Source organism: Ornithodoros turicata, chromosome 10 (assembly GCF_037126465.1).
Source record: "Ornithodoros turicata isolate Travis chromosome 10, ASM3712646v1, whole genome shotgun sequence".
Taxonomy (NCBI): domain Eukaryota; kingdom Metazoa; phylum Arthropoda; class Arachnida; order Ixodida; family Argasidae; genus Ornithodoros; species Ornithodoros turicata.
Genome location: NC_088210.1, coordinates 13,674,708 through 13,686,475, shown reverse-complemented (window position 1 = coordinate 13,686,475; position 11,768 = coordinate 13,674,708). Strand labels below are relative to the sequence as shown.

The 11,768-nt window shown below is 44.9% G+C and overlaps 1 protein-coding gene across 2 annotated transcripts; it reads right to left on the bottom strand.

Annotated features, from left to right (window-relative positions):
* Nucleotides 1-350: 350 nt before the first annotated feature.
* LOC135370433 (uncharacterized) lies at nt 351-10,138 on the bottom strand. 2 transcript variants are annotated; one of them, XM_064604173.1, is made up of 5 exons: nt 9,517-10,138; nt 8,462-8,579; nt 6,628-7,205; nt 4,033-4,150; nt 351-3,452 (listed from the first exon to the last, which is right to left on the bottom strand). In XM_064604173.1, the coding sequence occupies exons 1-5, from the start codon at nt 9,762-9,764 to the stop codon at nt 3,021-3,023; spliced, it is 1,494 nt and encodes a 497-aa protein (XP_064460243.1). In that variant the 5' UTR covers nt 9,765-10,138; the 3' UTR covers nt 351-3,020. The 2 variants fall into 2 exon arrangements, with proteins under 2 accessions (XP_064460243.1, XP_064460244.1); XM_064604174.1 differs by lacking the exon at nt 9,517-10,138 and adding an exon at nt 9,308-9,501.
* Nucleotides 10,139-11,768: the final 1,630 nt, after the last annotated feature.

The following is an 11,768-nucleotide window of genomic DNA, read 5'->3' as shown; positions in this document are numbered from 1 at the left end:
AAAACGTCGGAATGAAACCGGCCAATTAGGAGCGAAACGAGTCGAGCCGAGCCGCTTGAGTGGTGGTCGTCTGCAAGGCTGTCATTGATATTTTTGTGGGAAGTGAATTTACACATATATATCTGTGTGGCGACATGTTGCATGTGACTCAGGACAGGACTAAGGATAATTTCAACCACCTGGGGTTTGCCAGATGCGCCAGTAATCCCTGACCCACTCTAGCCTCCAATGCAGAAGTACCGTTTCTGAAACGTACACACCATAATTTCTTTCTGCAATGCAGTCCAAGTCTCGTTTCAGGCATTAGGTTTACAATGAAACATTTCAATACGAGGAGCAGACATTTCAAGCGTATGAACACAATTTTATTAATATTAAAACTACTGGGCATACACACAGCCCCTTCTAAGTGTATATGCATACATCTTCTCCTAACTGCATTGCAATGTCACGTGACGATGGAGTGATGACAAATAAATAAGGTGTACAAGATGATCGGGTCGTATAATACAGCGCTATCACAGCATTTTCTCTCCACGTCGCCTCTCCCTGTACACACAAAGTGATTGAGGGATGTGTTCGTAACCTCCAGTACTTCCTCCAAAGGGAACAGAAAAGTTGGCACAGCCAGAGGGGGGGTTTCTGGGGTTCAACTGAGCTCGTACATTTAGTGGTGCATTTGCGAAAGAGAGAACAGGTTTAAGATCCCCCTCCCCACAACGTAAAGCTCCCATAAAACACCCCTCCCAGAGATTTTTTCTGGCTCCACCGATGGCTCTACCGTCAGGTACAATGTCCTGCATAGGAGGACTGGCTTTTTTTTTTTTTTTCTTTCTGCTTAACATTCTCGCAGCACCATCGTCTTTTGTGAATTGGGGGTGTTGGTGCCGTAGTGCTGTGGTACACGTTCCAAATTATTCTTCAGCCACATGGACATTCCAATGATCACTGAAACCATCACAAGCACTACTGACAACTTGCCACGCAATCGCGACTTGGCAGCTATTGTGATCACCCTCAGGTGCGGACAAAGCGAGTCTCTGTGACAGAGATCGACAACTGGAACACTTGACCTCCGTTCATGAACGTCATTACACGCTTCAAAGAGGGTTGGCGGCTTTCACCCTCGCCTTCTCGCTACTCGGGCTGTCGGTTCCGGGCTGGTTAAGATGGCTGCGCCTGCAGTGGTCCACACGAAGGGAACAACATGGACAAACGCCAAAATAGCTTACTAGATAGATTAATTGATTAATGTGAATTTGTTTCAAGTAGGCGTCCTGGACCAATGTTTTTTTTTAGTTTGAAGCTTCACTGGGTATTGTGAAAACCTCTGCAAAATGAGAACCTGGATAATGAATAGGGCCGGACTTTTTAGGGTTCTACATGATTATGCCCCTCCCGATTCAAATCACACACACACAAAAAAAGAAACAGGCTTTAACCCAATATATGTACTTCCCCGAAAACTGCTGGACCAGGGGAATCCAAACGCATCGCAACTAGCGCAGAACTTTCGAAACTGTGATGTAAATGCGTAAATATGCTCATGCAGACTGTCAAAACAGATAGACCCTGCTGCACCTTAGATGCATGGGCTAAATATTGATGCTTTGTGTCTACAGGTGTGTCATGCATTATGCCGAGTAAACCAAAGATTTACGCCCGATTCATTCCGATTCAACGAGAATTGGGTTGAATCAGGTTCAGTTAACCCCATTACACCTGAATCGTTGAAGCAAAATATAACCAGATACCTACCACCGATTTTGCTGGAAAATATAACCCCAAAAGGTCAGGCCCTAATCATGAACGTAAAGCGCGGACTGCGCCGACCAGGACTGCGGGCCGATCCAGATTCTGCGCGACTGTGAGTCAGGGGTATTACGTGTCAGGTGGCGCTACGTTCGTCTCTCCCATCTGCATGATTTTTTGTAGACAAAAGTCTTCCATAGTGATGGAAAATGTGTGTGAAGAAACGCTTCCAGAATTTTAATAGTATCATGATTGTTTGTTGTATATGTATTAGGTCAATACAATTTTTGTATGACCATGCATGGTGTTTACACCGTATCGTGTTTCGAGCACGGAAGAGTAAATTGGCGAGTGCAGCTACGTACGTGTCGTAGCTGTAAAAAATATTATACTGCAGCTGCACTACTTCTCATCAAATTCGTCGCGTTCGTTCAGCTTAGCTATTCACAGGAAAATGGGGCTTCCAGCAACACTTTTAAAGGGGGGCAATAAACAGGTACATGAGGCGTACTTTTTTTTAAATGCATCGTGATGCGTTGCCGCGGTGAAAGCTTTCAAAAAATTGTCGTCGTGAAAAAGTAAATAATGGCTCCAACACGACCGAATATTCACTGCACTCGTTCGCCCTCATGCCCAGCCCTGCAATGTCCTGGCGGCAATAGCGACAAATGAAGCAAATGAATTTTATATTTGGAAATTGTGAGCTATGTTCTTTCATTGAGCACAATAATTAGAGAATGTTCGTCAACCTGTTTTGTGCCCCTTTAAAGAGCCCACAACTGCATCAATTACGTTTCAGGTACCTTCATAGAGTCGAGGAGCGTCCAAGCTAATGATAATTGAAGATATCAATGTAGCAGATGCCAATCATCATTCCGTTCAATCGTTATACATTTGAAAGAACACTGCAGTGGCTGCGTAGCAGTTGTCAATCATCATTCAGCCTAATCATCGTTCATTTCAATGATCATCCAAATGCCCGCGAGACAGCAGGATGACACACATTCGAAAATCTCCCTACGGGTGTTGTGTTTCACATTTTTCAATTTGTTACCTTCATAGAGTCGAGGAGCGTCCAAGCCAATGATAATTGAAGATATCCATGTAGCAGATGCCAATCATCATTCCGTTCAATCGTTATACATTTGAAAGAACACCGCAGTGGCTGCGTAGCAACTGTCAATCTTCATTCAGCCGAATCATCATTCACTTCAATGACCATCGAAATGTCCGCGCGACAGCAGGATGACACACATTCGAAAATCTCCCTACGGGTGTTGTGTTTCACATTTTTCAATTTGTCTACCTCTTGATCCAAAATAATTAGCCATCAGGCTAATCATTTCCCTTTGCAGTTCATTTGCCTCCTCCTGGAGGCAAATTCGTTTCTTTGCTAGTGCGATTTCTTTCTTTTCCCTCTTACGTGACCTCCTTAACTCACTTTCAAGAAGTTTCACAACTGTCTCAAATGAAGATTCTCGGGGCCTTTTCCGACGGACTTCACCATGCAGCCGAGGTGTAGTCTGGGTCCTGGCATCTGTAGCAGGATGATTTTCTGGCATGCTGGGGGGCTGTTCAGCGCTGCTACAGGACGTGTCATCTTCTCCGCCGCTTCTCTGAGCAAAACTTCTTTCCGTGGTAGGCTCGTCACACGAGCCAACCGCTTCTCCAGCCTCCTCTCCTTCAATCATGACATCCATCTTCGAAAAAAAAAAAAAAAAAAAATGCAAACGTTAAGAGAGGACCACTTCCGAGCATGCGTATGTCATGGAGGAAGGAATGAGGGGGGCAGCCCCCAAAAAGTGAAGCTAGAATTGAGGTCAGTCGTGTGACATCACTGCTAGCTTCATCGGCTTCAGTTTTACAGCTAAAGGGGCACTAGAACACAAAAACAACTTGCTCTCAAATGAAAGTCAGTGTTTCAATTAGTGTAATTCAAACAAAATTAGTTCACTCAATGCTATCGTTTAGAAAAAAAAAAAAACACAATGAAAACACTGCTCACAGACCCGCAGTTCCGTCCTGTGTTATGTTGAGCATTCACACGGCGCGGAACATTAAGAGTGGTGTACTGCACACTTAGCAGACGACACCGTCTGCGTCTTTTCCTGTCGTCTGCGACAGAATATCTTGCAACTATGTCGCGGGATGTTCCCCGCGGTTAGCAGTGTACGTGAAGACACGTGATAGCGGAAAGCTACGACATTTTTTTGCATCTTCCGCCGGAGTATTCTGGGGAAATATCGTTCGCGTGAGTACACGGTAAGTGTCGTTACTTACATGCAGGCTCTCTTCTACCACACTGGAGCTATTTGATGGCAAGTCGCCGAGAAAGTGTAGTCGAAAATAGGGCCACAACAGTGCAGACCCCGTTGCTTGTGCGTGCTTGCTCTCTTTCCTGAGAAAAAAAGAAAAAGAGTAAAATGAACTCAACGCTCAAAGCCATATAGACCCATTGTGAAGCACTCTGAATGACAAACTTCAATTACAAGCGTCAAACTTTTTCTGTGGCAATTTTTTCACACCGAAGTGTAACTTGTCGAACTTCCTGTGTAGTTAGTCGGCCCTTGATTTCTTTCGTATTTTTGTCTCATTACTGCGTTTGGACCTCTGAGTTGTACTGCTTTCACAAACATTTGAATTCTTGCCAAAATGAATGACTATTGAACTGAGTGGCCACTGGCCACTAGTACAAGGCTGTTTTCAATCACCGTTGACTCTGATCCTCCTCGACTCCATGGAGAGTCGTGGAACACGATCGAGGCAGTCAAGGATCGTCGAAAAGCGCCACTGGCAGCTTTGTGCACAGTGAACAGGCAAGCACTCAATAAATGCATATAGGAAAACTGCAGCAAAGCTGTATGAAAAAGCACTTCACTATAGCGGTTATTACATGTGGCTGGAATTTGCAAATTTACTTTTCTACTCCCAAGGACAAGCACCAACACAGGGTCGAAAAAACGCCCAGTCATGCCAAAAATAAAACTGAAGAAAAACGAGTGAGCAGGTGGTTAAGGAATCTTGGAATCCACAATTCCATCCACGCCATTCCAAAAATGTGTATTAAAGATTACTACAATATCTGACCGCACATAAAGCGAAGTTGCATTTTCACGGTCCCACGTACGGGTGAAAAAGTAACTGTGAGCCCGTGACTAGCGTGATGCAGGGTTGCTGCAGATCTGCTGATGTATGTGCTTGTTTGATATAAGGCACCCACTAAATACAGATGTGTGCCATCCTCCCCTTCGTAATTCAATTCACTGACTACGATTCACTGCTGACAAATACTATGGTGCTAATTCCTACATCTTTTTTTAGACTGGAGGTTGCGGTTTAGGTTAGAGGGGTTAGGGTATACGGCTTTTATATCGTTACGGTTACAAAGTTAAATCAGTTACAAAAATGAAAAGCCACAGAAGCTTGAAAAGGCTAGCAGATGTGGCTCCCACAAACAACCAGAACTCCGACACAACCTTGGGCTGAATACTGAATGAGTGGTTTTTGTCGCGTGGTAAATACTTTCGTGCTTTGATAGGCCACGGGCACGAAAAGTATTCACAATCCCGTCAATCACATGATTTTAATTGGCTATCCCGTCAATCCGATGATTCAAATGCGCTATCCCATCAATCAGGTGATTCAAATTTGCTATCCCATCAATCAGATGATTCAAATTCACTATCCCGTCAATCAGATGATTAAAATGCGCTATCCCATCAATCAGGTGATTCAAACTCGCTATCCCATCAATCAGATGATTCAAATTCGCTATCCCATCAATCAGGTGATTCAAATTCGCTATCCCATCAATCAGATGATTCAAATTCGCTATCCCATCAATCAGGTGATTCAAATTCGCTATCCCATCAATCAGATGATTCAAATTCACTATCCCGTGTGCCTGCGTGTTTGCCGGAAGCTTCTAGAGAACAACGTGCAATATGTCTTTGTTCCGGCGAACTGTACGGGTGAGCTCCAGCCAAGTGATTTAGTGTTTAACAGCATCTTCAAAAAGGAACTGAAATACTGTTTTGTGCGCTGGTGCACAAGCGTCGTCCAAAGCTCTATGGGGAGTCCAGACCCGTCTCAAACAAAGCTGGACTTGCTAGCTAGTATCCGATAGTAGTAGTAAGCTGCTGCATGCTTCGTGGCTCATGGAAGTGTACACTTCGCTCAAGCCACACCTAGCTCTGATTTCAAAGTTGGAATTTATCCCCATAGTATGCAAGTCTGAACAACAATTTGTCAGTGCGATTTAACGTCCATAGAAACTACATGTCAAATATCCTGTAATAAATATAGGTACCTATCTACTGTTGTTCTTACTTGTTTTCACTTGCAAATTTTTTTCTCTGTTCTGAGCGTCATATGGGATGTCATGTTAGTGGGAACTGAAATTTGCGATTTTGGGTGCACAAACAAAAAATAATTCCACGCGAAAAAAAAAACAAAAAAACACTTATACAGCATCCTGCACATTAGAATCACCGTTGAGGTAAACAAAAACAACATCCTCAAAGTTTTATGTTGCCTTGTGTGTGAAGTAAGCCAGGTTTCACTGAACATAGGAGAAGCAGGCAAGCTAGCTGGTGTTGACGTGATTTTAACATTGCCTTGAGTCTGAGGGAAAACGCAGGACAAACATAGGAGGAGACAAACACAGACTCATGAACCAGCAATGAAGCTTTAATACACTAAGTGCAGGAGAGACAGGGTAACACTTTCTTTTCACCCTGTCTCTCTTTGTGTATCTCTCTTTGTGTTCTCTCCTGCGTTTTCCCTCAAACTCGAGGCAGCGTTAACATCAAATCACATCACGTTCCACGCCTCAACTCGTGTGTGTTATGTCATCACAATATTACATCTTCTTACCTGTAGAGCTGAGACAGGTTCTCGATTTTGTGGCGCACCTGCTTTACTGTAACGATGTCTTCACAGCAGGCAGCAGCGTTGAAAAATTCAGTGATGCGAGCATAAACAGGTCCATTGTGTTTTTTGGCACGCAGTTGCAAGAGATTCTCCTCCCAAATGTCTATTAAAACGTCCGTCATCTGCGTTGTCCACAAAAAGCGCTTGTTGGGTTCACCATTCAACGACGAGCTTTCACAAATGGCCACCGTCTTGTCAGTTGAACTGGGATCGCCTGTCCCACTCAGTCGAAGCACTGAAGTGGTTGAAGCAGCATTGCCACAGGCACTTTCAAGAAGTTTCGCAACAAATGAAGGTTCGCCGGGCCCCCTCTGAAAGACATCGCCGTGCAGCCGAGGCTGAGTCTGACTCCTCGCTGCCGTGGCTAGCTCATTTTCCGGCACGCTGGGGGGCCGTCGAGTGCTGCCGCGGGAGATGTCGTCTTCCCCGCTGGTTCCCTGAACAGAGCTCCTCCCCGTGGGAAGATCGTCCCACAGGCCGATCGCTTCCCCGGACTCCTCTCCTTCGATTACGACATCCATCTTCGGGACAAGAATGCGAAACGTTACGACTCCACCACTTCCGAGTACACATCTGCCATATAGGAAGGAATGCGAGGGGGGTGCCCCCCACGTCACAAAAAAGCAAGGAAAGGATAACGGACGTATTTTGGTTACCGTTTACATTTTCGTTACTGCTATTATTTTCGTTTCCGTTATCCGTTTCTGATACCGGCCTTTCAATTTCGTTTCCGTTTCGTCTCTGTTACTGTTTCCTGTAATGGAACGGTTGTTACAGAGCTGCGGGACAGCCAAGTGCCAGCACCCTCTTTTGCCCAAGTGTTGCTTCGGTGTCAAGCGTACACACTACACAATTGATTTTACGTCGTTGGGATGCACACATCTTGCAAGATTAAATAAATATATATACAGTCAACCTCCGATTTATGAACACCCTCGGTTCCCGGAAAAATCGTTCATAAATCGAGGGATTCATAAATCGAAAATTCAGTTAACTGAGTACTATCGAGCAAATACAACAGTATTTCCGAATTGGGATTGTGTTTATAATGCCATATATTGTGTAATTTTGCTTTTGGCCATGCCTTCTGCTGTATCAATCTCACAAAGAACAGACGTTAACGCATTCACACTCTGTTTATTATGCAATACTAATTTGTTTAATTTTGCTTTGGACCATGCCTTCCGCTGTGTCAATCTGGGAAAGAAGAGACGTCACCACATTCGCACTGGACTGGTCTCGGATTTCCTCCGGGATTTTTAACCTCCGTTTATTAATCTCCGGGTGACAGTGACCACCTTATTCATCAACTGAGGTCAGGAACACTCGGTCGCACCTCGTGCGACCCCGGAAAACCCGTTTGTTGTACTTTTTGTACTCACTTTTTGCACTCATTTAGCGGAGCCCCACGCGACATATCCTTCGCCCGCTCCGACCTTCTACCACAATTTGCGCTTTCCCTCTTCCTCTCCTTTTCAAGAAGGCAGACATTGTGGGACGAGCTCTCATTGGACCTCCCCAAACAGTTTGCCCAATCAGCGTTGGAGATAGTTTCATCGCGTCCAATCCCGAGTACTCTCCGTATTGTCACGTTTCTTGCGAAGAACAGGGAGACAGAACCGCAACTTGGAGTCTCGCTGCAAATAAATCGCTAACGACGAATCCAGTTCCTTTTGTGTTGCTATGAAACTACCTGCTTCTTTTATTAGTGAAATTAGAAAAAAATCTTAGAAGAATTTTTTTTGCACTTTAGTGCCCGTTTAACATTGTTACTTACATGCAGGCTGTCTTCTGCCAGGCCGGTGCTATTTGATGGCAAGTTGCCAAGAAAATGTAGGCGGAAATAGGGCCACAACAGTGCAGATCCAGTTGCCAGTGCATGCTTGCTCTCTTTTCTGAAAAAAACAAAAAAAAAAACAAAAAAAAACAAGTGAAACAATAATGAAAACCATATGGAGGTGTGGGGTGTAGCACTCAAAATGGCAAACTTTAAAACAAATGCGAAAAAATTTCGGATCACGCTAGGGGGCGTCGCGGTCGCCAGTCTTCGAGTTCTGTCGTCTGCTAAACCACGTGATTTCAACATTCGGGCCAATGAGGGCACTCACCACCGTTGCAGTGCGGATGTGACGACACCGGATTTAGTTGAGCAATCTGCTGCTCCATCGTTTTGAGATCGAGCAAAAAAAGTGCTAGCTGGCAGATTCCGAGCGTCTCGGAAAGCGCCACGCGAACATGCGACATTGCTTCATTTTGACCAAGCAAACATGACTGCTCGAGATCCGGCAAAGAAAGTTGCCCTTCAGCCTCATCAAGCAGCAGCTTTGCAGCCTTTTGCCTGTATCCCCGCACCAAATTGTACTGGTAAAAATAAATAACTAAAAAATTCAGTACACTAACTACATTTCCACGCTGACAACTACTATGCGGCTAATTTCTACCTATTTTTTAGATTAGAGGTTAGGACTTGGTTAATGCTTTTACATCATTACGGTTACATTGCACCCTTATGCTGAAAAGCACAATACAATATTTCTGACAATGGTCTAGAGCTGGGCTAGTTAGTGTAGGTACGACATGTATTTCTGACTGTTCTTAGAATGCAATTTTTGTTCTGCAAAACCTGAAAAAGCCAGCAGATATGGCTGTCACACACACCCGGATCACCAACTCCTTGAGATGAATGTCCTGCGCAAAGCCGCGCTGCACAGTGAAATCGGCAAACAAAAACGACGACAACCAAACTTGCACGCTGTCTCGTGCGCGAAGCAAGCACCGGTCCAACGCCCGAACACGCATGTGTGCTGTCGTCCCGATATCATGTCTTCTTACCTGTAGAGCTGAGACAGGTTCTCGATTTTGTGGCGCACCTGTTTCACTGTAACGATGTCTTCACAGCAGGCAGTCGCGTTGAAAAGATCAGTGATGCGAGCATAAACGGGTCCATTGTGTTTCTTGGCACGCAGATGCGCGAGATTCTCCTCCCAAATGTCTATTAAAACGTCGGTCATCTGCGATGTCCACAAAAAGCGCTTGTTGGGTTCACCATTCAACGATGGGCTTTCACAAGTGACCGCCATCTTGTCAGTTGAACTGGGATCGCCTGTCTCAGTTGAAGTGGGTGAAGGTTGAATTCGTTGAAGCAGCGTTGGAAAAGAAATGTGTGGAAAATATTCACAAGAAAAATACGGACATTCGGCTAAAAATTGGCCGGTGAAACTAAAGACGCTTCTGTTCAGAATTTACGCCATTTCAGAGCTCGGGCTTTGTTGTCTTTCCCTTGTCTCCCTCCTTGTGAAGACCAACACACTCCGCAGCAAGATATAAGATATGTTGCATCTTGTGCCTTTTGACGCAAGACTGGCATTTAAGTGAAGGCACAGGTGCGACAACTCGAATCCAACACTCATCTGAGAAATATCGAAGCACCTTGCAAAATCTTGGGTTGTTGACTCGTCGTTTGATTAGGAGGCGCTGCGCTCGCCTGCGCCTCACACTTTATGGTGTTGCTTCACTTTCGGTTTCGATTTAGCGGCAAAATTGACGCGTTTGATTGTTTTTCCCCAACCTCAGCCAGATGCAAAATGTAGAATATGGATGCAGATTGTAATGTTTCGCATGCTGGCAGGATGTTGCGTGGGGCCTGTATTGCTTTGCCGCACGGATGGCAGCAGTGGTGTAGCCAGAAAAATACTTTGGGAGGAGTTCTATTGTGACATTTCATAGGGAAGGAAGATTCCCTCTAATTATTTTTACTCTGACAAATCCCCCCTCCCTCGTCAAACAGATCGCTCTTTTTAGTTTGCTTTAGTCACTATGTAAGCTATACGCTTATGTAGTGAGTCTGAGAGTAGTTTGCCTGTACTGTAAAGATCTAGTTCATGCTTTTCTCATGTCGAGGGGAAGTTCCTGCTCGTGTGTGTTCTTTTTTATTTTTTATGAAGCAATACTTTTGTATAGCGTGACGAAAAAGAATAACTTTTTGACTATATGTGACAAAGTGGCTCGCTAGGTTTTTCATTGGCAGTCACATGTGGTCACAAGAAGGGAGAGGTGATCGCTCCCACTTTGATTCACACCTGACAACATCGATTTCCATCTCCTCACCACAGCTCTGTGGTGGATCGAGAAAACCTCGGTTTTAATTAGTTTTCCCCTCTCCCCTCCTCAGTTACGCACTTCGACAAATAGCCCCCCCCCCCTTCCCCCATGCGAGAGTCTGGATCCGCGCACCTGCCACAGCTCCTGGGAGTCATCCACCGTGGGGTAGAGAACGGAGACGGAAAGGTGCGCGCTGTGGCTGGGAGATGCCGGAGCACGCGGCGACGTACGTCATATCCGCTCGGTGAATCCGAAACTATTACGTTTTGCGAGTTCTTGCGAAAATTCGTGAGATCGCGTACTGCTCATTGACGACATATACATGATGCACAATGTAAAACCCCGAGACTAGGGAACACGGAGGGACAGACACAACACGAAGTCTCAGTCTGCCCCTTCGTGTTTCCTAGTCTCGGGGTTTGCCATTATGCATCATCTTCACCAGCTCGCTTGCTTCTTAGCCATTTTTCATTGTCATATACAGGATGTCTTTATTTATTTATTTATTTATTTCCAATACAGATTTTTCAGAAAAAAAACTGTAAGGGCTATAGACATCCTGTTTTCACTTCTATCATCTCTGGGCATGCCGACGTCCTTGGCCATCTGTTGTTCAACCGTCGAATGACTAATTACCTAGAAATCGTTAATTAATTTTTTAATTATCAAAGCTACGAAGTTGTCCCAATGAGAACATTTGTTCGAACGGACTTTTGTTCTGAAAACGGCTACGATATCAGGTGAACGAGAGGAACACGTGTTCTCATTGGGACAACTTCGTAACTGGTACGTTACGACGTACTGGTAACGACGTAACTGGTACGTACGTAACCCCTGGTACGTATCATAAAATCAAACTGCTTTTCCGTGAGAATAACAACTTTATTCAGCTTGAGGTACAGGAACGCACAACACAAGTAGACAGGACTAGGACTAGACCTGTCTACGTGTGTTCCTGTACTACCTGTACCTACCACCACATC